This window comes from Fringilla coelebs (assembly GCF_963513975.1).
Source record: "Fringilla coelebs genome assembly, contig: SCAFFOLD_43, whole genome shotgun sequence".
NCBI classification, from domain to species: domain Eukaryota; kingdom Metazoa; phylum Chordata; class Aves; order Passeriformes; family Fringillidae; genus Fringilla; species Fringilla coelebs.
This window is the reverse complement of record NW_028167212.1, coordinates 299,558-323,442: the sequence shown is the minus strand read 5'-3', so window position 1 is coordinate 323,442 and position 23,885 is coordinate 299,558. Positions and strand designations below refer to the sequence as shown.

Genomic DNA, 23,885 nt, shown 5'->3' with positions numbered 1-23,885 from the left:
GGATGTTTGGGAATGCCCTGGATTCCTGTCTCAGAACTCTGTCTGTAATGATTGTGTGGGTCAAACTCTCCTGAGAAAGCTCCTCCATGGGAACAGCAGTCCCAGCTAAGAAGGAGCAAAGCAGGGAACCTGTGGCTGCAAGGGCTGCTGACAGAAGTTTGTGGGGACACCTTTATGTCCCTCCCATTGCAGATGGGGAAAGTGAGGCACGGAGCCATGTCTGGGTGTGTGTTCAGGGTCCTTCATGGGAGCACCAGCAGCCCAGGGCCTTCTCCTGCCTGCCCTGTGCCCAAAGCCCATCTGTGGCTGTTGGCTGCTGGCCACTTGTCTTTAGCTGCCTCCTGTGCACAGGGCCCTGTGCTGAGCACATGGTGCTGTGTTGGTTGGAAACCCAGGGTGCCCTGAGCCCAGGTTTTGTGCCCCCGAACCACAACAGCCGGGCCTTTAACCGAGCCATTTCCTCCTCTGTCCTTGCCCTCCAGAGGCAGCGTCATTGCTCCGAGTTTGCACTTTGACCTCCCTGAGCTCGACTTCGGGGACATCTCCTTTGGTGAGTGTTCCCTGGGCTGGGACACAGTGTCAGGGATCTGTGTCTTCCCACAGAAAAGCATCCCTCACTCACAGTCTGCCCAGCAGCATCTCCAGGCTGTGAACTGCAGGGCTGCTGCTGCCTCGGGTGGCATTTTGCCCTTGTGAGATCCAATAGAAGCAAGGAATAGAAAGTCAGTATTTTCTGGTGTGTCTGTGCTGCTTTAAAAGACAGATGTCTGCCAAGGAAGGTGGGAATCTTCCTGCAATGGAAAGATGAGCCCCTCCCTGCAAATTCTTATACCTTTGAAATGACAGGGCTGCCAGGCAAAACAATGGGAAAAGGAATAACATTCACTGCCAAGCCCAAACCAAGAACAAAGCAGTTCATGAGCTTTTGAAGGAAACTCATTGCTTTTGCTTAGCTGCTTCTTCCCCAGCCTGCATCAGCACGGGGGCACTTGTCAAGTTGCCTTCTAAGGAAATGAAACAAGAAAGGCAACAGATGGAAATATGGTTCTGAACCAGGAGATTGATCCTGCTGAATCTCATTTCATTCCTAAGGTTTCTCCAGCTGAAGGCAGCTGTTGTATCTTTGCTTCTTTGTGACTGTTGACTGTTGTGTGCTGAGCTCAGTCTGATTTGAGGTTTTGACACCTGGGTTTGTCCTTTTGTGCCTCTCTTGCCTCCCTGCTGGAGTCGCTGCTGGAGCTGGCAGTGGTCACTTGGATGGGCACAGAGCAGCTCTGGGCTGCAGCTGCAGTTGTTTTTTCTGCCCATCTGTGTTCCAGTGAGTCTTGGTGAGCAGGCCTGGGGAGAAGTCTCCTCCCCACAGAGCTGGCCAGCCCAGCCAGATGTGCACTGCAGAGCAGGTTGTGGCTGCTCTGTGGGCTCTGCAGGACATGCCCACCATCAGTGGCTGTATCTGTGGCTTTGCAGGATGGAAAGCAAATCCAGAGCTAAAGTGGGGTCAACCCTTGCAGTCAGCAATCCCAGTGAGCAGCATGGGTGTGATGTCCCCGTTTGTTGGGTGAGGTGGGACCTGGTTCCTCATTGCTAATCTCAAAGCAAGGCTCGGGTGTGCCCCCAGTTGAGTGGGCTCTGAGCTGTCACGTGCTCAGTCTGTTTGGCCCAAACCAAGAGATGCCTTAAAGATCCTGCAGAGAGAAGCTGCTTTAGGGTGCTTTGCCTCACGTTCTAGTTCCTGATTCCATCCTCACTTTCTTTTGCTGTAGCTACTTCTCAATGACGACTCACTGTTTATATATCTCTGCAAACAGTGGGAGTGTTGGCAGGCTTCGCAGGGAATTTTCCAGCTTGAATTCTGAGAGTAAATGCTGGGTCTGGGTGCACACTCATCACTGAGAGATAAGTGGTGCTGGTTTGGGGCAGGTGAGGGAGCTGCTCCCCATCCCAAAGAGAGAAGCTTGCAGTGTTGAGCAGGGCTAGGAGTGGGCATTTTCAGGGCTGCAGTCTGGAATCTGTGTCAGAGGGAACTAAGTGACGATTAATTCCTCATGCAGCTTCTCGGGAAGCTTTAGTTCAGATAATACAGAGCTGAACTCCAATCCCACTTTCATCCTGGCAGGATATTCACCCCAGGATCATGCCATAGTGTGTGCCTGACTGGATATTTGTGTCCTTTGCCAGGCTTTCCCTACACCCAGCGCTGTCGCCTGACCAACAGCTCCCCGGTGCCCCTGACGTTCCAGCTCCGCATGTCGGACGATGGCACGCAGCCGGCTGTGGACAGCGTGGATCAGATCCGCAGGGACAGCGACCCAGCCTGGAGGAAGGGAATCCATTTCTATGTGGAGCCCAGGGAGTTCAGCATCAATCCCAGCCAAGGGACCATCCTCCCCCAGGGACACCAGGACATCGAGGTACGGCAACAGTGCAGCCACAGACGCTGCAGCAGCAGGGCTGAAGCTGCACTGGAGTGTGGGAGGGCTTCAGCTCTGGTGCCAGCTTTGAGCATGCTGGGAGTGAGAGATCTGCAGTGCTGGGAGGCCTCTGCTAGCTGCCTTACTCGGGATGTTCCTCCAGGAGCACTGTTTGGTTTCCAAAATCATCTGCTGAGGTCCCATACCTTATGGTCAAGGCCTGAAGCCATTCTTGTGTTTTTGAGAGCAAATGATTTGATTGCAAGTGGGCAGAGCAAGGATGAGGGCAGAAGGTGGCTGTTAGAGAGATGTCATTGTATAAAGCAGTCAGCTTTTCTTCTTGGTGTCATTTCCCCTCTTCTGGGGAGCAGAATGATTTGTGTTCACTGCAGGAATCTCCAGGGGGGACAAAATACTCTGCAGCCATGAACTGCCCAGCACTTGCTGGTCCATCCTTTTCCCTCAGCTTCCTGCTGTGAAGCTGAACTCATTGTGTTCAAGTCAGATTTCCTCTGCATGGATGTCATTGTGGTCAGATGAGAAACTGGCCCCTTAATTTGAATTCAGTGGTGCAGAGAGCTTTAGTCTGATGTTTTAATGTAGCTGACATGTGTTCTGATAGCAAGGTGTGTTTAACAAGTCTGGTATTGGCAGAAGGCTTTTGTTCCTCTGAGACTGTGCTCTACACATGGAGCAGCAGAAGAATTATGGCCAAATCCTCCCTCAAAAACTGGAGGATATCACAGATGGGTAATGAGCTTTTGTAAGGGAGAATTTCCTGTTCTGCTCTTGCACCAGGTGACCCTGTGCTCCAACACGGTGATGGAGTTCTACAGGAGGATGCTGGTGGATCTGGAGGGTATTGGCAAGGGAGTGGCAAGACTGATCATCACAGCCAGGTACCAGCCCTTGCTGGCCTCCCCAGGCACTGCCTTGCACAGGCTTTGCTGGCTGCAGCTGCCCAGGAGAAGTGCTGCTTAATGGCCTCATGTTGTGCCAGCTGGACATGAGAACAGCAGGGCTTGGACAGCAGCCTGTGGTGAAAAGCAGCCCTGCTCACAGCCCAGCATGGCCCTGGCCCTTATCTAAAGGGAGCAGGAATGATCTCATTTATGGGCCTGGGTTTTGGTGCTTGAGGTGGGACAAATTTCCCGAGGGCCTCCTCTCCTTCTTGCTGCAAGAGGTGGAGTTGTGCTGGTTGTGAGCAGCGTGCATTGGTTTGGGCCACAGCAAGCAGCCTGCTGAGAGTCAGGGTCTGCTTCTGTTCATGAGGGCACATGGCAGGGCCAAGTGGATCCCAGCAAGTGCTGAGGGCAAGGTCTTAGGAGGGGAAAGCAGCCCTGGATGTGGCAGGTCAGCTGCAGTTTTTCTCCTTCCCTCTGCTTCCCATTTGGAGCTTGAATGTTCTCAGAGTTGAGACCAAAAGGGGTTGTTGCTGCAGCAGAATTGCATCCTGCTGTGCTGCTGTGGGTGCCAGCTGAATGGCCAGAGGGCTGCAGCTCCCTGGTGCTGTTGCCTGTCCCAGGCAGAGCCATGCAGTCAGTGCCTGGGCTGCCATTGTGTACAGCAGGTGGAGCTGGGGCCAGTCAGTGCCTGGAGCTGGGCAGTGAAGGAGCGAGGGAGCTGCAGGGCCTGGGAGGGGGTGATCAGCCACTCTGGAGGGCAGCTGGTGTCTGTGCCCTGCAGGGCTGGGGCAAAGAGCTGAGTTCTCAGGCAGGGCAACAGCACCATGGGAGAGAAGGGAGTCATTTTTACTGAGACACTGGAGCTGTGTGTTCCTTGAGCCTGAGTGAGCCCTGATCTTGTTGGGAAGCCTCCCCCAGAGCTCGTGGATCACTGGGACTGTGACAGGAGTCCTTGCAAGCCTCCTTGGGTGAAGGAGGGACTGAGGCAGCTGTGGCACAAAGTGCTCTGCCTGGGGCACTTGGCAGCCTCTGGGTGCTGCGCCTCAGGGTTTGGCCCTCCTTGACAAGACCCGTTGGAGTGGGAAGAGGTAGAAGTCAATTTATCTCTGTAGGGCTGCTAAATGTCCATTTGACAGTGACCAATGTGTTCTGCTCCATTTCCGAATTTTGGGGCTAAATGTTCTCTATTCTCTCAGTACCTCTGATTGCCCTGGGGTCATCTCTTTATCCAGATGTCTCGTTCCTGAGCTCCAAGGGTCCACCCATGTGCTCCAGTACGATGAGTGCCAGCTGAAGGTGCCCTATGAGAGGAAGATCCTCATTAGGAATCCCAGCCACCTTCCTGGCTGCTACGGGCTTATTCCCCAGGTTTGGCATCACATCCACCTCCTCCTGTCAAATATTATTGAGGAGATTATTAGGGAAAAAAGGCTTTGGATAAGACGTTGTTAATTTCTATTCAGTCTTAAAGATCTGCTGAGAAAGGATCCTACCCAAATGTAAACTTGAGGAGGCAGTTGAAGCTCCTGAGGAAACAGTTGATGTTCTAGTCTTCAGGGTGTTTTCTTGTGGGAGATCTTAGAGGGTTGTCAAAAGCTGCTGCATCCACAGACAGCAATGCCTGTGCTGGCAGCCTCCTTGCAGGATCCCCTGGGAGTGCTGAGCCTCCAATTCTTGCATCTTGTTTGTGCCTTTTACCTTTGTCCTGGGCAGTTTTAAACGTGTGTTTAAGTTGCTGTTGTGGTGGATGTTAAGGAGTCTAAAGTTTCTTCAGAGGTCTGAAGAAACTGAAGCTGCATTTCATTCTGTCCCTTCCAGAAACGCAAGGAGGACTCTGCTGTGTTCTACTCCAGCCCCAAGCCCTGTGGCATTGTCCAGCCCCAGAGCACAGCAGAGATCCCCGTTGTGGTGGAAGTGCAGGCGCCGGGCGAGCATCGCACCAATGTTCTCATCGGCGTGTTCGGGGATGAGAGAAACCCACGGGTGAGGGCACGGGGAGCTGTGTGCCTGAGTGCAACTGCTCCTGGCAGGGGGCACAGGGCACGGGGATTCTGCCGGAGAAAACAGGCACAGGCTGCTGTGGGAAGGACAGGAGGGATGGGTGGCACAAACAGCTCGTGCCTTAGAGGTGGGAATCTCAGTGTCTGACACAGAATGGAGTTGGGCACAGCTGGAATCCAGGGTAATTTTAGTTCATTATTCTTTAAAATGCTGTTAACTTTGGAGACATCCGGATTAAAATGTCATCTCTGTGAGCACAAAAGAGGATGTCAGAAGACTTCTGGGAGCCTTGAGCTTTCTGTAAAAGAAAGGAAAGCTGTGATTTGAAGAGTGGTTGCAAGGATTGAAACTTATATTAAGACATATGGAAATAGCAATGCCAAATTCCCTGGATGGCACCAAACATCTGAACCAGGGCTATTGTGTCACTGCCTATAAATCAGTGAACAGGAAGAACAGGCAGTGCAGGCTGTGCCAGGCAGCCTGAAGTCTGACAAAAGAGTTGCTTTCAACTCTGAGGCTGCTTCCCTTAACGAGGAGGGTTTCTCCCCACCAGAAGAACCAGTTGTTGAACTGTCAGCCTGGTCTTAACTAGAGATTTCTTGCAAAGCTTTTACCTTTGGGCCAATAATTTGTAGTTTGGAAGGTTCTCTTACCTTAATCCTTTTCGATTTGGAGGTGAACATGTCATTTTCTTTTTCCCCAAAAGCCCAGCATTTCAGCTGGAGAGTGGTAGGTGTCCCTAAAGAAATAACTTGAGCAGGGTTGAGCTGTTGAAGATATTTTAGGTTTCCCTGTTGTGGTTTGTTTTGGTTTTTTTAAATCTTTCTTGCTTGCTTCCTGGCACAGAGAGCACAATTACGGAGCTCAGGACGGCCGGCAGAAACCTCCCCAAGCCCAAGGGTGACAGAGCTTGGCAGGATCCCAGCACCACAGACTGAGTATGTGTGGATGGATGGATGGATGGATGGATGGATGGATGGATGGATGGATGGATGGATGGATGGATGGATGGATGGATGGATGGGGAATGCTAGCTGAGTCAGCTGGGAGTGTTGGAAAATGTCAACCAACCCCCCAGCAGTGTGAGGGGAACATTGCTGATAAATCCCTGGTGGAGCTGCAGAGTTTCTGGCCTTGGGCCCTGGGGGGCTGTGCTGGCTGGGCACTGGCTGGGTCTGCCCCTGGGTGCCTCAGATCTCACCTTTTTGCTGCCTTCTCTGTCTTTTCCTCTCCCACTGTGCTTTTGGCATCCCCACAAGGTGTTCATGCCTGTCCTCTGTAGTTGCTCAGTGCAAGCAGTTGCAGCTGCTGCAGCACCTCAGTGCCATCCCCGGGCTACCTTTAGAACAGAGCTGCTCCAGGCTGGATTGGGAAGGGCTGGATCAAACCATTTCTCAGTTCAACCTGCCCAGCACCCAGCCAGGGGCTGCATCCTGGCCAGGAGCTGCTGGTGCAGGTGTCCCTCCCTCCCACTGCAGGTCCCTGTTCATAGTTATCTTATTTTTCAGAGATGAGCTTTACCCTCTGAAATTCAAACCCCAACCACCAAAGGAGAAGAGGAGCAATTTGGCTTCCCCGGCAACTCAATGGAGGCACTTCAAGATCAGAAAGGAGGAGGAGCCAGCCAGAGCCCTGAAAGAGGCGCAGGATTTTAGCAACTCTTCAGGAGCAGAGGTAGATTTTGTTGTACGTCCAGTGCTTGTGTTGCCTGCCCAGCCTGCCAGCACCAAGTCATGCTCGTGCTGACCTCCCTTTTTGCTGCCCTGCTGTCCTGTGCCCGGGCAGTGGGCTGGGCAGCAGGGCCAGTGGCTGGACATGGGGTGAGTGGGAGGGAGAAATAGGAGAGTTTTCCTTGGAGAAGCTGACTCAGATCCTACAGGCCTGTGCTGAGTGTGGGATTTTTTTGCCTTCTTTCCTTCCCAATGTAAGATGAGGCTTTTATCTGCATCATCATGGTCAGACCGGCAGCTTCCTTCCCAGAGCCAGCTGGGATGAGTCCTGATCTCCATGGAGCCTCTTGCCAAGCCAGCCAGACTCCCTGTGTGCAGGGCTCTGCTTTCAGCCCAGAGCTGCCATTGCACTGCTGGCCCTGAAGCTCTCTTACAGACAGAGAGTTTGCAGAGTGGCTGTCTCTTCCTGCCAGCACAGAAAATGGCTTGTTTTTCAGGTGGCAGCACAAACTGCTGAAAACCCTCACCTCCCACGAGGCTTGGAGGGGTTCAGGTGCTCCCTGGACGTAGTGCACACTCCCCTGGAAGCGGAGAAGGCCAGAGGGAATCTGTATCACTTGTCCATTGTCAGTGTGGCCAGCAGGGCTGGAGCTCCCAGTGCCACTGGGGGCCCTCAGCATTGGCCACAGAGGGGCCTCCCATCCCTCCAGGCCATCCCAAAGTGCTGCTGAAGCAGCTCCTTGTTGGAGAGGCTGTGCAGGACACGTTGTGGGGCTGCCCAAGGACAGGCACTGTGGAGGGCACTGGTCCCCCTGGAACTCCTCAGGTGGTCCACAGGAAATTTTTGCAGGAGCTTTTGCTGTAGCACTTCGAGAAAGCAGCCTTTAAATCAGAGAGAGAGGGGAACAGCCTCAGGAGTCAGATGAGCTGGGCTGGAGTCCTTCCCTCAGCTCCAAGAGCTCTCACTCTGAGTCTCCTCCTTCTCTAAAAGCAGGAAGTTTTTTAACTTTTTAAAGGCAAGTTGTGCATCAGAGAGAATGTCTACTGCCAGGAGACATCCCAGTTCCCTTTCATGTAATGTACTAATTAATGCATTGACCCGTGAGTATGGGGGAAGATTTTTGCTATGGTCCCTGCACTGCTCAGTGGCACGGATGCAGGATGAGGTGAGGGTGATTCTGGCAGTGTTTGGGGAATAGGCCCCTCCAGATACAGCTGCACTTTGCTCCAAGATGCTCTTCTGCATCCATTTCCATGCTCAACACCTCAATCTCTCCTGTCTTCCATCCAGGCTTTCAGTATCCTGCCACTGTCAGGTGTGCTGCAGCCAGGACAGAGCCAGCAGGTCTCCTCCACCTTCTCTGGCCACCTCAGCAGCACCTCCAATGTCAGGGAGCTGTGCCACGTGGAGGGAGGCCCCACCTCCGAGGTGCTGGTGAGCGGGGAGGCCTCAGGTGTCAGCTCCTCCCTGAGCCCCCAGGAGATCAACTGTGGCTCTCAGGCCCCTCTCAGAGAAAGGTGAGTGAGCCTTCCATGGGTTACTGCTCTGCCAGGGGTTATTGTCCCTGCAGGGCTGCCCTGCTCCAAGGACTCTGAGCTCAGAGGTGCTGCATAGCAAAGGCCAGAAGCAGCCCAGGGATGGCCACTCTGAGCTCCCTGGCTCCCAAGAGAGGAAGGACCTTCTTCTGTTGAGACAGAACATCTTCTTCTCTATTGGAGTGCTGAGCCCTCCTGGCTTAGCTGCTGCCTGCAGGGAGCTGGGCTCTGGTCTGGCCTTGGCACTGCCTCTAGAGGTGTCTTGAAGTCCATGGTGTTGAGTGGCATCTTCTTCATCATCTCCCTTCTTCACCAAAGCAGTGGGATTGTGGTGTGGGCAGGCGTGGGGCACAGACCAAACCTTGCTTTGGGTCCTGCTCTTGCCCCAGATGAAGTCCTTGCAGTGCTGATCTGCCAGGGTTCTCCTTGTGCTGGGACAGCACCCAGAAAAGCTCATGTCCTTTGGACTCCCCTTCAGCTGCAGCAGTAGGCAAGCCCAGAAGAAGCTCAGCTCCAGCAGGGCAGCCCAGCTCAGGACACACAGGCAAAGTGTGGAGCTGGGAGTGGAGGCTGCTCAAAGCAAGCCTGTGCATCAGGACTTGTCCAGGCCAGGCTGGAGTTGGTTTCACAGGGAGGAGAGGGACGAGGCTGCTTCAAATGGTTTCCATGGCAGCCAGCCCTGGTTTGCTTGGTCCCAGCTGGGCTCCAGCAGGAAATCTGGCTGCCAAGAGCCTGTCTGGCAGGAGAGGAGTTCCTGCAGCCTTTGCTTTCTGACTGACAGGATTGTTCTCATTAAGGAGCAGGCTGTGAGTCGTTAAACCCGAAGATGACGGGCAGAGACTCTCTAACTAATTAAAGTTAGACAGTGGTGTGTTTATTAACACCGGCGGGCGGCACCAGAGCCGTCCCTAACAGGTGTGACCGCGCTGCCCAAGGTTCTTTGCCCTCTCTTTATTTCCCAAGATCTTACATACAATACATCTGCACAGCCCCAGCACCTCCCATCCCTGCTCTGTATTCAAATGAGGTCATTGGTCCTTCACACCTGTGCAGTTCTTCCCTTAAATTGGGTCCGTGGTCTCGAATTGGGTCCGTGGTCTTAAGGGATGAAGTCAGGAATGTCTTCATCAGGTCTCTGTCACCTTCTGGCAGGATCCAAGGACCCTGCTCAGTGATTGATTGACATCAAATCTAGGTGCTAACCATTGTTCTCCAGGTTTCAATTTGTTCTTATAACAGTTCACTTCCTCCACTTCCTTCTAGAAAGACGCTCCTAATGGTAAACAATAGAACAATCAGCTCCAGCTTCAGCATCTCATAATCATTAACCTATGGTCGGCCTATCTACCTTACATCCTGATCCATGTGAATTGCTTCTAACCCTCAACTGAAATCTTAGCTCTTTAAAATCATGCTTCAGCCATGCCCAGGGAGAAGGGGGCTGATTGAGCTGAGTAAGAATTGTAGGAGAGATGAGCAGATGTTGGCAATCTGTGCTCTGCTCTCACCTGGGAAGCCAAGAGACAAAGGGCGTTTTCAGCATCAGCACAGAGAGCTGGTGGATCAGCCTTTGGCACTGGGCTGGAGGGCTCTGGCTGTGCCTTGAGAGGGAGCTTGCACAGCCAAGAGCTTATGATGGCAAAGCTCAGGTTTGGCTGGTCCTGGAGATCCCCTTCCAGCAATGCCCTCACTTGGGATGTTCCCAACCTCTGTGGGCTGAGGAGAATTCACAGAAATGGCCTCAGGGTCAAGGAATGAAGTGCAGAGCCAGCCAGGACTGGTGAGCCCAAGTTTCTGGTGGGGACTCTCAGCCATGTTTTCTATTTTGTCTGCAGAAGGGAGCTGAAGCAGCCAGCTCAAAAGATTCAGGAGGAGGCAAAAGCCTCAGAGGAGGAAGAGAGGCGGAAGGAGCAAGAGAGGTGGAAAAAGGAAAAGAAGGGAGTCTCTGAGGGGAAGAAACCTTCAAAACCAGAGAAGGGGAAGAACAAAACACCAAAGAAGAATGAAACCAAAATCCCAAAAAAGGAAGCCAGATCTCCTGAGAAGGAAAAAGCCACAGAGAAGAACACCAAGGCCCCAGAGAAGACTGAGACCAAAGCATCAGAGAGGAAGGAAACCAAAATCCCAGGGAAGAAAACCAAAGCACCAGAAAAGAAGGAAGCCAAAGCCCCAAACAAGGGGGAAGGAAAAGCCCAAAAGAAGGGGAGGAACTGAATCCCAGAGGACCCACCTGGGATGGAGAAGAGCTCATTATTCTTTATCCACACAGCTAATTTTAATCACTTTGACAGACCTCATGTGCAACTTTAGTTTGTTAAGAAATTCCTTAGCACTTACTCTATTATTGGTTAATGAAATAGATTTTAGTTGTGCATCAAATCTCTAATATATCATTTACCTGTTTTCTTCACTGATTCTCATGGGACAAATCCCTTGTTGTTGCAGGTGCATTTGTTTCTCACCCTCAGAACAGATTGTTCACAAAGTCTCACTCTCAAAACAGCTTCAGATGGGAACTTGTAACTGCTCAGCTGCTCTCAGAAGAGATGGCAGGCCAGCTATTAATAGAGCAGAGCAAGGCCTGATTTCATAAGGCCTTTCTTTTATCATTATTCTACCTGTCTATGGCATCTCCCCCTTTTTGTTCATTTAAAAAAGGCTCCTATGTTCTGATGTTGAAACTGCTCACTCCCGTCCCCACCCCAAAACAGATCCTGGCCAATCAGAGCGTGCGGCGCTCTCTGACCCTGCCCAGCGACCTTCCGCAAATCAGCGCCCGGCTCTGCTCTGACTCCTCAGCTGGCAGGGAGAACCCAGCCCCTCTCACAGAGCTAGCCAATCAGAGACTGCACGGGGCTGGTTCCAGCCAATCAGAGCATTTGTTGCTGATGACTCATCAGTGTGCAGGAGCGGAATTTGGGGAGCGGGGAGGTGACCCTGGGGATGGGGATGGGCCGTGCAGGGGCAGCTGGAGCCACACTGGTGGCACTGCGGGTGCTGGGAGCCCCCCCCCGGCCGCGGAGGATGCAGTGAGAAGAGGGGCGGGGGCCCCGAATTCAACCAAAGTGGGGTCGGGACCCCCAAAGGGAGCAGGAGGGGCCTGGAACCCCCAAAACCAAGCACGGGGGAGGGGATTGGGGAATGGGGGAATGATGGGGAAGGGGCGGGAGAGCACAAAGGAGGGGGATATACTAAACACAAAGCCAAACACCACTTTAATTTCTCATACATTTTATCCAAACAATTACACTTAAATAAATATCCTTAAGTACTCTAAAAATATTAAAATTATTTTAATTTAACTGTGCGTGAGTTGTCTTATTTGGATATTGGTTTTTGGATTGTTTGGGTTAGATTATTTAAAAAATGGGATTTTTAAGGAATTCATTCAGATGAGAAAACAGCACTCTGCAAACAGAACTGACTGAAAATGAACAGGACAGAAATCAGTAACAAAGTTTTATGTGCTATCAAATACATCCCACCCAGCCAGCCCCACACAATCCCCATCCCACTGCTCCAAATTGGGATCCCACTTCTCCCAATCCCCTCCCAACCCCATCTCACCCTGGCAGCTGTGGAATGGACTGAGTCTGGCCTGGGATTGAGTATTTTTGAGGACGGAACAAGCAATTTGAGCTGCTATGGCACCTTGATGGGCTAAAATTCAGTTCTTTACAGTGGGATTTGAGTGGTTTTGAGGTGACAGATCTATCCCTCTTGGCTTTTAGAGTGCAAAGAGATGAGTGGATGGCCCAAAATCCTCCCAGAACCCACAAATCCTCCAGAATTGCTGCAGCTGAGTTCATGGTGTCCAGGGAGGTGGCAGCTGCCGGTGCCTGGGACAAACGAGATGGTGCTTGGTGTCAGAAAGCTCCAGAGTCCATTTCTGATCCCCAAAAGACAGGGCAAAGGCAGGGCTGTGAGGTTTTTATAGGGTATCCCAGGGGTGGAGTTGGGGTTTGGGTCAGGGGAGGAAATCTTAGCAATGCAAGAAGGGTGAGATCAAATTCCTGCCTCTTAGTAACAGCACTCCACACAGAATGTGTCCCTAAATTTCCTCTCAAACACCTGTGAAATGGTAGGACGTTAGACATTTTGGATCAAATTCCTTCATTTAACCCTGTTTTGGCAGATTTTAAGGGATGAAAATGAGGCACAAGAAAATTAAAGCCAAACCAAAAGGAGAAGCAGCCAGGTGTGTTCCCAACATGGATCACAGGGAATGTGGGGCACCAGGGCTGTGCCCAAAGTGGCTCCTCCAGTGGGGGATGGAGCTGGAGCAGTGCACGAAGCTCTTCCCGCACTCGGGGCACTCGCAGGGCTTCTCTTACTGGTGACTCTGTTGGTGTTGGGTCAAGGTAGAGCGTCTGGAGAAGCTCTTCCCACACTCAGAACACTCGTAGGGCCTCTCCCCAGTGTGGATGCGCCGGTGGGTGATGAGGGTGGAGTTGTCCCTGAATCCCTTCCCACAGTCGGGGCATTGGAAGGGCCTCTCGTCTGTGTGAATGCGATAGTGCAGGAGGAGATCTGAGCGGGTCTTAAACCCCTTCCTGCATTTATCACACTCGTAGGGCCTCTCCTCTGTGTGGATCTTTTGGTGCTTGGTCAGGGCAGAACGCTGCCTGAAGGTCTTCCCACACTGCCCACACTCGTGGGGCCTTTCCCCAGTGTGGGTCCTCTGGTGCTCGATCAGGGTGGAGCTATGTCTGAAGCTCTTCTCACACTCCCCACATTCGTGGGGCCGTTCCCCAGTGTGGGTCCTTTGGTGCCTGATCAGGTGGGAGCTGCAGCTGAAGCTCTTCCCACACTCCCCACACTCGTGGGGCCTCTTCCCAGTGTGAATATGCCGGTGCATGACAAGACTGCAGTTCTGCCTGAAGCCCTGCCTGCAGTCGGGGCAGCGGAAGGGCCTCTCCTCTGTGTGCGTGCGCTGGTGCTTGACGAGATCAGAGCTGGTCTTAAACTTCTTCCTGCACTGATCACACTCGTAGGGCCGTTCCCCAGTGTGGGTCCTCTGGTGCCTGATCAGGTGGGAGCTCCACCTGAAGCTCTTCCCACACTCCACGCACGTGTGGGGCTTCTCCCCATCACGGAGCTGCTCATGGAGCACCAGCTCCGAGCTCTGGCTCGATCTCCGGCCGCCTTCCCGGCCCAGGCTGGGTCTTTCCCCCTCAGATCCCCGTAATCTGCGTTTGCAGCCCCTCCTCGTGCGGGATCTCCGGGGCTTTTCCTCCCCGTTGGGTTCCTGCGCTGTGGAGCCGCTCAAAACGGCCTCTTCCACCAGGTTCTGCCTCAGGGATTTGTCCTCCCTGCTGTCCATGCTCAGCTCCTGCTCTGGGGGAGGAAGGACAAGGACAGGATGGGATTTGCCTCCGTGCCACAGGCAAGGGGAAGGAGATCCCCCCAGGGCTGTCCTGCAGATGGGGGCTGTGCTGGGCTGGGGGATGGAGCAGCACAGAGGGGAAAGGGGCACTGACTTCCTCCTCACCTGCCTGAGTGTCCTAGGGCATCTTCCTCTTCCTCGCAGCCTCCCAGGATTTGGCAATGGGAAATCCTGGTTTAGGGAAAACAAGGGATGGGCATGTTGAGTTGGAAGGTCCCTCTGCCAAAGTCCATCTCTACAAGTCTCTGGCCATCTGAGCTCCAGAAAAACCTCCCAAACACCAAGATTCCGCCCTGAGAAAGCCTCCTAGTAGTTCCCCATCCCTGGTCCCTCCCCTCTGGTGTTTGGGGGTTCTCCCCTGTCCCAGCTGCTGGGGGTCACCCTTGGATTGGGGGTCCCCCTTCTCCTCGGTGCCTGCCTTCCCCAGGCTGCTGGCAGTCCCAGCAATCCCAAAAGCTCCCCCCTCTTTGCTCTCCCCATTTTGGGATGCCGGGGCTGTTTGGTCTCCTGGGTCCCTTCTCCCCTCATTCCCTGCCCTGGGCTGCTGGGGCTCCAAGGAGTCCCCCCTGCCCCTCTCCAGGCTCTTGAGGGTCCCGCCAATGGCGGCGCTCCCCCCTCTCTGGGCTCCCCACTTTGGGCTCCTGGGGGACACAGGGCTCTGCTCCTCCAGGCTGCCTCTGCCAGCAGCCGCCACCGGCACCCCCAGTGTGCCCCCAAGGGGCCTTTTCCGCTCAGCCTTGGACTGCTTCATTCTGCAAACATCCCCCCAAAAAACCCAACTGGGAGTGACTGGGAGGGACTGGGAACATGCTGGGGGTGACTGGAAACAACTGGGCTAATACTGGGATCATACTGGAATGACTGGGATTAGCCTGGCACTGAGTGCCACTACACTGAGGCTGACTGGGAGTGCTTGGGAGCAAATGGGATCAGACTGGAAGGAACTGGGAGGGACTGGGAACATGCTGGAGGGAACTGGGCTACACTCAGAGATACTGGGATGGAATGGAACAAAAGGGAAGGTGAAAGAGAGCAACTGGAACCATGTGGAGCACAACTGGTTCATATTGGCAGGGACTGGGAGCACACTGGGCTCATCTTTGGATCATACTGGGAGGGACTGGACTAATACTGGGGGAATCTGAGAGCGACTGGGAACACACCCTGCACATCATCCCCCATACTGGGCATGACTGGGAGCAACTGGGAGCACGCTGGGAGCAAATTGCATCATACTGGGAGTGACTGGGTTGATCTAGGAAGCAATTGGAACCATGCTGAAGGCACCTGGGACCATACTGGGAGAGACTGGAAGCAACTGGGATTATACTGGGACCACACTGGGAGAGGCTGGCATGTGACTGGGATCAAACTGGAGCTTACTGGGATCATACTGGGATTGAAAGGGAGCGACTGGGATCACACTGGGGGCTCCTGGCATCAGACTGGGAGTTACTGGGATTAGACAGGAATGGTTACAATCAGACTGGGATCAGAGTGGGTGTGATTGGACCCTGACTGTGGGCGACTGGGAGCTAGCAGGCCCAGGCTGGGAACCAACTGGGGTCATAATTAGAGGAACTGGGAGCAACTGGAAGAAAACTGGGGGCAAGTGAACCATACTGAGGTAACTGGGAGTGCCTGGCAATGACTGCCAGAATGATCAGGGGAACTGGGATATTCTGGAAGTGTCTGAGAAGATACAGGTGGTGAGTGGGACCAAAATGGGAGCAACAGGGAATGTGTTCAGGGAACTGGGAACATGCTGTGGACATGACTGGGGACCTGCTGGGAGAGACTGGGAGTGACAGGGATCCTGAAGGGACTGAGTGGAAGTGACCAGGCTCATAGTGGGATTGCCTGGGCTCATCATACTGGGAGCAGCCACTACTGGCACCCCCAAGCCCCTTTCCCAGCCATCCCGCCCCTCCAGCCCCCAGCACCCCCCACTGCCAGGGTCCCCCCCTCTCGGGGTCCCCACTTTGCCCTTCTGCGGCTCTCCTCTCTCTGGGCTCCTGCTCAGGGAAGCTGCGGCTCTCCCGGGGCTCCCCAAACCCGGTGTCTCCCCGCCGGTGCCGCCGCTCCTGCCCGGTCCCCACGGGGCTCCGGCAGAGCTCGGAGGGCCCGGCCGGGAAGCCCAACCCCCACCGCGGAGGGACCTGCATCCCCCCGCCCCCCGACGGGGCTCTGCCGCTACCCACACCGGGACCCCCCAAAAACACCTCCTGGGGACCCCCCGATGTCCCCCCGAGGGCCATCTGCGGCTTGGCTTTGCAGCCCTGCCAGCGCCAAACATCCCCCCCCAAAAAACCCCAAGCCCAGGCACCCCCGGGATATTTGGGGCGAGCTCCCCCTCCCCGGCACCTGCGGGATGGGGGGCGATGCTCCCGGGGTGCTGCGAGTTCAGGCAGCGCCGGAGCCACATGGCTCCCCGTCCTCTCCTCCCGCTGCTTCCTGCTGCCGCTCCGCCTCTTCCTCCCTCCCTCCTCCTCCTCCTCCCCTGCTGCCGGAGCCCTCGCAGCCCGCGGGAGGGGCGGGGATGGAGCCGGGACAGGTCGGAAGGTAGAGAGGGCTGGGGGGGATGCCAGGAGTGGGAGTGACTGGGCTGTACTGGGATCATACTGGGAGCAGCTCCTGGCTCACTGAGTCCTACTGGGATCATACTGGGATCGCACTGGGAGCGAGGAGGAGCAGCGCGATGGCTCCAGTGCTGGGGCTGGGGGCGCTCCTGGGACCCCGGGGGGGGCGGGGAGAGGTGAGGGGGTACCCCCGGCACCAGGACTCTTTGATCGCCCATCCCGGAGCACCGGGGGCCCCTGAACCCCCATTCCTGTGCGCCACCATCCCCCCGCACCCCCATTCCCGGGCAGGGGATCCACCCTGCATCCCCTCATCCTGCACAAACAACCCCCGCACCCCCTTCCCGGCCATCCCGCCCCTCCCAGCCCCCAGAGCCCCTTCTCCTTCACCCAGAGACCCCCCTGGACCTCTTTTCCTGCATTTCCCAGTCCCTAGCCCCTTCTTTCCTCAACACCGAGGACCTCGGACCCCTATTCCCAGCCATCCCAGGTTTTCCCAGATTTTCCTTGGAATGGGGACACCGGGGACTCTTGGAGTCCCCTTTCCTGACTATAGTGACACAGTTAACCCCCCCCCCACCAAATTCCTCCTGGGTCCCCCCTAAGTCCCCACTGGGGACTCCTGGGAGTTCCCCTTTATTCCCCCATTCCCAGGACTTTGAGGGTCCCCCCCCCGACCTGTCCGTGCACCCCCAGATTTCATCCAGAGCTCCCCTGTGAGTGGGGGGTGGGGGCCGAGTGCTGGTGTCCCCCTGCCTGCAGAAAATCCAGCGCTGAGGGGAGATTGGGGGGTCCCGTAGCATTTGGTGTCCCATGGGATTTGAGGTGACCCCCCCGGGCCCCCCAGGATCTCCCTGAACACGCTGACGCTGCCCGTGCACAGTGAGAAGGTTCATATCCAGCACAGGGTCTCTGCTCTATCACCGGCAGGTACCCCAAAACAGCCTTGGGACCCCCATTTTCACCCCCGGGATCATCCAAGTTCCCCCATCAGGACCCTTGAAAACTTCACTCAGGAACTCCCAAAAAGCCTCTGTGACCCCAAAATACTCCCGGGATCCACAAAACCTTCCCGAGAACCCCTCGTGAATGTTCAAACCCAGCACGGGGTCTGCATCACCATCATCAGCCTCACCCACATTCCCCCAGACCCTCCGAGGTACCCCAAACCCTCCCGGGACGCTCAAACCCTCCCAGGTACCCCAAACCCTCCCGGGACGCTCAAACCCTCCCAGATACCCCCAAACCCTCCCGGGACCCCCAGCCCCACCCCGGGCTCCGCTGCCGGAATCAGCGGGAGTGGTGTTGCCCTTTTAACGGGAGTTACAGTGGGACCCAACGATGCTGGGAGCCCTTAAAGCGCCGATGGTAGAGAGAATCCCAAAAATCCATCCTGGGGAGCAAAACATCTCCTACAGGAGCTTGGAGTGGGGAACCCTGGAAATGTCACTAAAAGCCGTCATGATTCCCCCTTAAAAGGGGCTTGTGGGGCTGCGGGCCCACAAACACCCCAAAATGGGGAGGGAAAAACACCCTTGGAGTGGTGGGATTCCCAGAAAACCCTAAAAAGGAAAAAACTGTTCAAAGGGGCCTGAAGACCCCTAAAGTCCCTTGAGGAGGGACAAGATCCCCTCCTCTGCTGGGGCCTCTCCGAGCTGGGAACTCTCCCGTTCGCTGCCCTCGGGGGAGCCCCGAAGGTCAGCGGGTCCTGGGCTGAGCCCCCCCTCAGCCGGGGCTGCGGAGGGAACTGGGGGGGCTGGGACGGGGCTTGGGGGTCCTGGGGTGACCTGGGGACCCTCAGTGGGTCCCAGCTCCCCTGTGCTCCCTCTCCCACCCCTTTCCCATTGTCCCCCCACCCCGTGAGAGTCTGTCTGAAATATCCCTTATCTGCCTCACAGCTGTCATTGAGGGACCACTGAAGATCCCCCTGTCCACAGGCCCCTGGCTTTGTAAGCCAGGAGAGCTTGATGACCTGAGAGCACAGCTAAGCTACTATTGCCACAGGTGTGTGTATTTTACTGCATGCTACACTGTGCTCCAGGAGAAGGAAAAAGGACATTCTGACCTTTTTGCAGCAATAGCTCTGGGATTTTTCCTCTCCCAATTCTTGGCCTGGCTGGACTTTTCCTGAGTTTTAGGAGTGGTCCCTCGAAGAAGACCCCTCTTGTCTGTTTGCACCCACTGGGACAGACAAACTGAGATGTAGGAAGCCACTTCACCAGGGAAAAAGCTGAGACATGAAATCCCCATATGAAAAGGCCCCTCCCACACTTTCCAAGGGCTGGGACTGAAGCCCCCAGCCCAGGGGAGGTGCGCGGGGGCAGACGAGCCAACCAAAGTGAGATGGATGTTGCAGGTGCGAGCACCCAACCACGAAAACAATGGCTCTCACCCACTGAGATATGGACTGTGTGTACCCTTCTTCCAAATATCATTTTTTTCCCAATACAATAGATTCAGTTTCAAAATCATTCCCTTCCCACCTCAAAAAAGTGTATAATTGGAATCCTGATGAGCTGCACCTTTGAGATCTCTCCGGACGTGAACTGGTGAACCTCACTGGCTGGACACCGAAGGACCTTCGCCATTCCCACGTTTGGTAGCTATATACCCTTTTCCTTTTCCTCCCTTTTTTTTTTTTCCTTATCTTTCCCTTTTCCCCAATCCTTACCCAATGCATTTTTGCTGTGGTTATTTTAATAAATGTGCATTTGTTTTGATTATTATGGCAAACCCCCTTGTACCGTGTCAGTTTTTTGCACCCTGAGATCCCCCACGAACCATCACTAAACCCATCCACGAGGACGGCTCGTGACAGGCTGTCAGGGACCTGCAGCTTGCAAGGTGCTCTGCTCTCCCTCAGGTGCTCTCGGAGAGATCCAATCCCAGCTGGGCACCTCAGGGCACAAGTGGCACTGCCTGTTCATGGGCGCTGTTAAATAGTTAAAGGGATGGACGTAGGCCACGCAGAATCAGGTGTCAGCTGCTCTTGCTACCTTGCAAGTGTCTGTAAATCGACCTCAGAGAGAGGGACCATCACGAGTCTGCTTTAGAATCGCTGGCTATACGAACTGTCTGGTGCCGGCACATGCCAGTCCGACACACACAGAGTCACCCTGCCGTCGCGTCTCGGGAGACGGGAAGCCGAGTGAGAGGGGTCACCCCACGTCGACACAGCTGGCTGCCCAGAACCCGAGCGCCTTCCCAGCACAAGTGCCTCCTCCCTCCGCCCTGCAACCAGCAGAAGCCTCAGCTTAGACTTGACAACCTCGGTAGACTGTACCTTAAGAGACTGCAAACCTCAACGTATTCCCACAGAGATTAAAAGTCCTGTTACAGCAAGTGGACAATCAGTGGGGGCTTTATAGATTAGATGCTCGTCTGCCAGCATGGTGAGACTTACTATTCTTGTTAGACTTATTGATGCTGATTATACAAGAGAAATACAAATAATAGCACAAACGTCATTTCTGCCGTTGTTCATTCCAGCTGGATCACGAATTACTCCCTTGCCTCAGTTAACCGGAAGAAGTTTACCACTTGGCAAGCAGCAACGTGGTGAGAGTAGTTTTAGCTACAAGAACAGTGACTTTGTTAACAGTAGACTTAAAGCATCGTCCTAGAGGACAATTGACGTTCAGTATCGGGGTCACACCATCACTCTGACTGCGCTCTTAGACACCAGCGTAGACGTCAGCATCATAAGGACACAGGAGTGGCCACCTTAGTAGCCCACCCATGCAAGAAATGCTACAGTAGCAAGAGTAAGAAGACTCACTTGCACGGACATCCCCTCTGCTGAAAATTCGTATAGAAGAAAGATTGTCACCTGCGCAGTTTCTGCAATACCACTCCCTGAGAGTGTCCACGCCTTGCTAAGCTGTGACCTGTGAGCACAATTGAGACATCTTTATAAGGACTGCCATTGCATAGACTTTCCTGGTAGAGAACAGAGGACCAAGTGTGAGTTGAGCAATTGCCTTTGAAAGGGGGAACAAAACTATTATAGCTTTGTACTAATAAATGATGCTTGTGATTTCTAGTGATTTCTGATGTTTTAGTAGCTAGTCAAAATATTTGCAAATAGAAGTTTATATAATTTGTACTAACATCTAGTATTTTATAAGTGACTATAGAAAACATCTTTAGTAATTTTCAGATGATTAAAAAAAAAAAAAAAGGGGGGGGGGGAGAGAAAGTGAAAAGACTACTAGACTACTTTGCAGATGAATATTATAAGACCTATATGTGATATCTGTATCTGCATATGAGGCAACAGTCGCAGATAACTCAATAACAAGTGGAATTGCAACAAATGACTTTTTTACAAATGTACCTTTCCATCAAGAGTTTAAAAACAAACAAAAAACACTAAAGCAAGAATCACTGTCAGTCTGAGGCTTCTGAGCACACATTTTTGCTTTACACCAAGTAGTTTGCTAAGTGAAGCCTACCATTAAATATACTAATTTCATTTAAAAATATTTCTTTCTTTATGAAACAAATACCATAATGCAACTGTCTGGTGCAGTTATATTACAAGGAAGGTGTCAATTTCATCAAATGACCCGACACAATTGCCAGCAGGTTACTTCTTAATATGTGGAGACCGTGTCTAGCCTGGCATCCCATCTATGCTGCCAGAGGAGCCATGTACAATTAGACAACTGTCTCTGCTTACACCAAACACTTCCATGATATTGAATATGAGCCGCCACCATCATAGAAGTAAAAGAATGGCCCACGCATTTACTGCTGACTGTAAAGATGATGTAAAGTTTTGGTCCTCAGGGGCCATAACTGCAGCATCCTTTCTAGCTCCAAGAGTGTCAGCTGCAGGTGCCCATGCCACCTTAAATAGGTTGGGATGCTGGCTTGCGAAACAAACCAATGCTACTTCTATGGCACTTTCTAGCCTTTTGCTTGATGTTGATTCCATTCGCCATGCAACGCTTCAAAATAGAGCTGCAATTGATTTTCTTTTGCTTGCACAAGGCCATGGTTGTGAAGAATTTGAAGGCATGTGTTGTATGAACCTTTCTGACCATTCTCAGTCCATCCACTCCCAGCTCTCTGAGTTGCGGAGGTTGACTGGAAACTTACAGGAAGAATCAGGCCTTGGTATTAATGGATGGCTCAAATCTTTAGGCCTGGGCTCCTGGCTACGTGCTATTGCTAAGGCTGGTATTATAATAGGCATTATAGCTTTGTTAGTAGTGTTATTTTGCCTTGTTTTTGTATATGCTTGCAAAATATGGTGCAAAGGATGATATCTGCTGCATTTAATCAAACCTTGCTTGTGCAAAAAGAAAACGGGAATTGTAGAGGAATGGTCACAGGGTAGAAATCACTTTGACCTCCTCTCATTAGCGGACCCAAAACTGGGAAAGTACCAAACCCAGCTTATCTGAGTTCTTGCACCTGCAAAAACATTGTGTCCTTGAGCATAGCAGTAGTACGATAACAGTAATGAGGATGAGACGTGAGAAGTAGAAATCAAATTTCTCAAGAATGAGGAAGAGCTGATATTGTAGTATAACCAATAGATTGTTTAGTTTACAGAATATGCATGAGCTTATTACTTGTTGTGTATAAAAGTCTGGTGCTTATCAATAAAGTTGGAGCTTGCTGATTCTTACATTAAGAGTCCCAAGACTTCCCTCACCACGACACTCTTGCACTTCTGGGGGGTGTTAGAGGGACCCCCTGGAATCAGGTGTGGAACCCTGGTCCCAGCCTTTCAGGGCTGTGAGGCCAGGAGTTGTGGGGCTGGGCATGTGCCCTCCCTGTGCTCAAGACTGGAGCCCCCAGCCCCTCAGCCTTAGGCATGGAGCTCCACTGCCTGCTTGCTGAGTCTTGTTACTGTTGCCATGGTGGAGGCTGAGCTCTGTGGCTTTAGGCAGGATTGAGCCAGAAGAGCAGCAGCTTTGAGCTCGGGGGGGGGGGGGGGGGGGGGGGGGGGCACAGAAAGGCCCTCTGGACAAAGGGCATTCCTGGAATTCCCAGGGCAGGGACACATGAGAATGTGGTGGGCACGTTCAGGGTGCTATGATGGCTTTGCACTGGCCCACCTCCCTAGCTGCAGGGCTGGTTCTTTGCTTTGCTGTCCTTAGCCTTTTGCCATCGTGCTCCTTTTGCTGCCTGCAGAGAGGGGCAGCCCTACAAGGAGGGTGAAAGGCCCTGTCTCCAACATCTCAAGGGGGAAATGGAGCTCTCCCGGCCCTCAGCCCATGCTGTAAGCAGAGCAGAGCCTTTTCCCCAGCCCTCATGGCTTTCTGCCTGCTGCTGGCCCCTGGCCACCATGACCCACTGCACTTGCTCTGAGTCACCTACAGGATGGCTGGTGCCTCTTGATTTGCTGAAGGGACATGGAGATCACTGAATGAAAGGTGGGTGTCCCAATGCTGAGGGCACACATGGGTCACTGAGCAGACTTGAGGCTTCCCCAGCAGGTTGCAGGTGCCTTATGTGTCACTGAAGGGAAGGCAGATGCCCCGTGTGTGGCTGAGGTGTCATGACTGTCTCTGAATGGCACGCAGATGCCCTGCATGCCACTGAGGGCACGTGAGAGTCCCTGAGGGTAGGCCGGTGTCTGTCTGTGCCTCAGGGTCCGTCGTTGTCACTGAGGGAACATGAGCGTCACTTGATGGGGACACGGGCACGCCGCGTGTCGCCGAGCGCACATGCCGCTCGCTGAAGGGACGCCAGGGCCGCTGAGGGGCCGTGGGCTCGCCCTGAGGGACACGGCAGGGCCGGGCCGGGCCCCGCTGCGCCGCCGCCGCCCGCTCCCCGCCGCAGGGAGCGTTTCCCGCCCAGCGCGGGCGGCCCCGCCCCGCCGGTCCCCTCAGCCGCGGGCGGGAACTCCGACCCGCTGTGGCCGCCCCTCGGGGCCGGGCGCCGGGCGGCCTTCCAGAAGGCGTGGGGGAGCTGCCCTGGGGCTGCCCTGCGCTCATACACACCGAGGAGGATGGGGCAGTGTCGGCTCAGGACCAGGGAGTGTTTCACTTTGCGAGGGGTAAAGCTGCAGTAGCTTAGAGCAAGAGAACTTCATAGCACAGGAATGCTGGAATTACCTGGTGTCACCTGTAGGGCACAGAATGGACATTTGGGCTTTAAAGTGCAGATAATCACTGGACTGTGAGAATAATGAAATCTGAGGTGATCGAGTACATGTAGTGGATATTTGCGCAGGAAGATTTGAGGTGATTTCTAGGGGACAAAATTACTTTTGAGGGAAAGTCTCTGCAATTTCTAGAGGGCACATAGAGATAATTTTGTGACAAAACCTGAGGTAAATGTTAGGGCAAAGAAAGAACATTCGGGGGGTAAAATCTCAGGTTCTCTGCCTTCCCACTACCTCATCCCATGCCCCAGCAGGGGAGCTTTGCCCTCCC

At 53.7% G+C, this 23,885-nt stretch overlaps 2 protein-coding genes across 2 annotated transcripts in view; both read left to right on the top strand.

Moving 5' to 3' along the window:
* Window positions 1-9,701, top strand: part of LOC311166144 (uncharacterized protein) — a gene marked incomplete at both ends in the record, with an annotated part of 32,831 nt that extends 23,130 nt beyond the window's left edge. The window contains 9 exon segments of the mRNA XM_084227620.1: window positions 483-550; window positions 2,179-2,411; window positions 3,210-3,310; window positions 4,549-4,684; window positions 5,135-5,299; window positions 6,167-6,258; window positions 8,383-8,508; window positions 9,005-9,144; window positions 9,679-9,701. Of these exon segments, the coding sequence (XP_084083746.1) occupies window positions 483-550; window positions 2,179-2,411; window positions 3,210-3,310; window positions 4,549-4,684; window positions 5,135-5,299; window positions 6,167-6,258; window positions 8,383-8,508; window positions 9,005-9,144; window positions 9,679-9,701 (1,084 nt within the window).
* LOC311166146 (uncharacterized protein) overlaps window positions 1-23,885 on the top strand; it is a 162,243-nt gene that overhangs the window by 64,162 nt on the left and 74,196 nt on the right. The gene's annotated exons all lie outside the window — the stretch shown is intronic.